This window comes from Olea europaea, unplaced genomic scaffold, assembly GCF_002742605.1.
Source record: "Olea europaea var. sylvestris unplaced genomic scaffold, O_europaea_v1 scaffold6093, whole genome shotgun sequence".
In the NCBI taxonomy this organism is placed as follows: domain Eukaryota; kingdom Viridiplantae; phylum Streptophyta; class Magnoliopsida; order Lamiales; family Oleaceae; genus Olea; species Olea europaea.
This window is the reverse complement of record NW_019264444.1, coordinates 1-2,284: the sequence shown is the minus strand read 5'-3', so window position 1 is coordinate 2,284 and position 2,284 is coordinate 1. Positions and strand designations below refer to the sequence as shown.

At 36.2% G+C, this 2,284-nt stretch overlaps 1 protein-coding gene across 1 annotated transcript; it reads right to left on the bottom strand.

The window, feature by feature from the left end:
* Nucleotides 1–729: 729 nt before the first annotated feature.
* On the bottom strand, nucleotides 730–1,800 carry LOC111389691 (ran-binding protein 1 homolog c-like). The gene is made up of 3 exons (XM_023014634.1): nucleotides 1,488–1,800; nucleotides 1,072–1,223; nucleotides 730–932 (listed from the first exon to the last, which is right to left on the bottom strand). The coding sequence occupies exons 1-3, from the start codon at nucleotides 1,655–1,657 to the stop codon at nucleotides 745–747; spliced, it is 510 nt and encodes a 169-aa protein (XP_022870402.1). The 5' UTR covers nucleotides 1,658–1,800; the 3' UTR covers nucleotides 730–744.
* Nucleotides 1,801–2,284: the final 484 nt, after the last annotated feature.

The following is a 2,284-nucleotide window of genomic DNA, read 5'->3' as shown; positions in this document are numbered from 1 at the left end:
TATCACATCTACTGAGAAAATTTTGCTTTTGTAACAAGGACGTCAAAAGCTGAAATTCGATTAATGTAAATGAGCAAATGTCAAACTGCAAATGAAAAACTCCAAGTATGGCAAGAATAGCAGTACTAGAACAAGAACATCAGTAAAAAATTTCTATTTAATTGAGCCAAACAAGAAGCTGAAACTAATTAGACTTTTGTCTTCCATCCCATTTTAAAAGCAAAAGTAGGTAAGGTGTAAAGATTGTTTACACTATGCACTTACAAACAGAGTCACTCGTCTCAAACAGTAAAAAATTTCAGAAAAGCGACACTCTAAAAAGGCAAAGTCCTAAAACCAACTACAATGAACACTTGAACCAGGTTGAAAAAAAAGTCAACGCATCAAAATCACCAACTCCTATCTCTTTCAAGAACTTCCAAACATCAACTATTTGACAAAGCATCCAGCCATCCACCATTCAATTTAAGCGCTTGTTTGATGTAACTTTGCTAAAAATTTTACACATCAAACTTTAATTTTAACAACACATTTCATAGACCGCCACAATTTTTCAACCACATGTTGCATCAACTTTAATCAAAAGCAGATAAAACTTTATCAAAATCTTTGTCAAACAACCCCAAAGTTTACAGCAGACACGATATCTACCCAAGATGTGGTCTTTTCACAAAAAACCAGAAATTCATACCTATTTGCTTCATTTTTTCTTAGCATTGAAACCCACCAAGCATGTACTTAAGTCTAATTTAATAGTGCCGTATAAAGGCTATAGCAAATTGTAGATAAAAGGAGATGTGACTCACTTTCCACAGAAGCAAAACGAATAGCAAAAGTCTCCTCCTTCAACTCTCCATCTGCAAAATCCGCAGCATGCCATACGCATGACTTGTCATTCCCTTGATGCTCTTGCACAGTCATTGTGGGTAGCACTGGATAAAAAACCGAAACCAATTCTTAATGGACAATTCAAATTCATGATTCCATATCACAAATCTATAACTACTTATGGGTGTAGAATACACACATGCAAAAAACCTACAATACCCATAATTGTATGTGTGAACTTACCCAGATGGTTAGCGCATATCTTAAGGGTCTTATTCTGCCTCATGACAAGCCTAATTTTGCCACTCTCCTTGTGCTTGAGTAGCTTCAGCGTCCCAACCCCCCTCTCTTTCCATTGGCTCCCTTCCTTGTCAAATCTATACAGCTTCGCCTTCCTAACATCCACATTTATCAATAATATAGTGCCAATCCAAAAACCCCAATATCATTAGAATATTCGAGAACGTACAAATATAAAACAAATAATTAACTACAGGAAAAAAATACAAGATAGACGAAAATACAAAGACCAGAACACAATTGCAAATCTGCATAGATTTGCAATCAAAACAGCTTCCTCAAAAATACAAGTTCTCAACATATTCGTATAGTACACAACTAAGATCTATGAGCTTTATACAGAAAGAGTAAATACTCACAGATCGAGAAGGATATCTTCATTTTCTTCGCCAGTAGTCACAGCTACTTCCTGGAGTTTGACTATAGGAGCCACCTGTGCCCCAGTGTCCTCATCTTCTGCCCCTGGTTTTGAATCATCCTCCTCCTCTTCTTCTCTTTTCAGATTCGTAGGTTCTGTAGTGCTCGCCATGACTGTAATGGAGAAAACTTGAGAGGAAATCGGCCGAATATTAGGGTTTTGGAAGCGGGGGATGGTGTAGAGGGTAATGATTGCTAAAGGTGGAGAGGAGCCGGAAGTTTTTCAATCGCAACCTTTTTGAGTTGGAAAGAGAAGATTGGGCTTTGCGGCGGTTAGTGAAGATGCCCATTGAGCCTGGACTTAATTTGGGCCGATTTGGATATATTAACTAAAGGAATATTTTTCATAAATACCCTACTTCCAAAGTAAAATTAGCATAACGAGTTGTTTTAAATTTTTAAAGTAATTAGCACAAAACGTTCCTACTTTTCGATGTTTTTGTGAAAAACGTCCTTACCTTTCGTTTTTTGACGGATTACACCCTTATCTTTACCTCTTTTTTTTTTGCGCAAAACGTCATTCTGTCAACTTCCCGTTAAAATGCTCTATTAAATCAAAAGGTAATTAGCACAAAATGTCCATACCTTTCAATATTATTGTGCAAAACGTCCATACCTTTCATTTTTTGGTATAATTAGCACAAAAAATCCATACCTTTCAATGTTATTGTGCAAAACGTCCATACCTTCATTTTTTAGTATTTTCACCCTTACCTTTCATCTTTCATTGCAAAAAAAA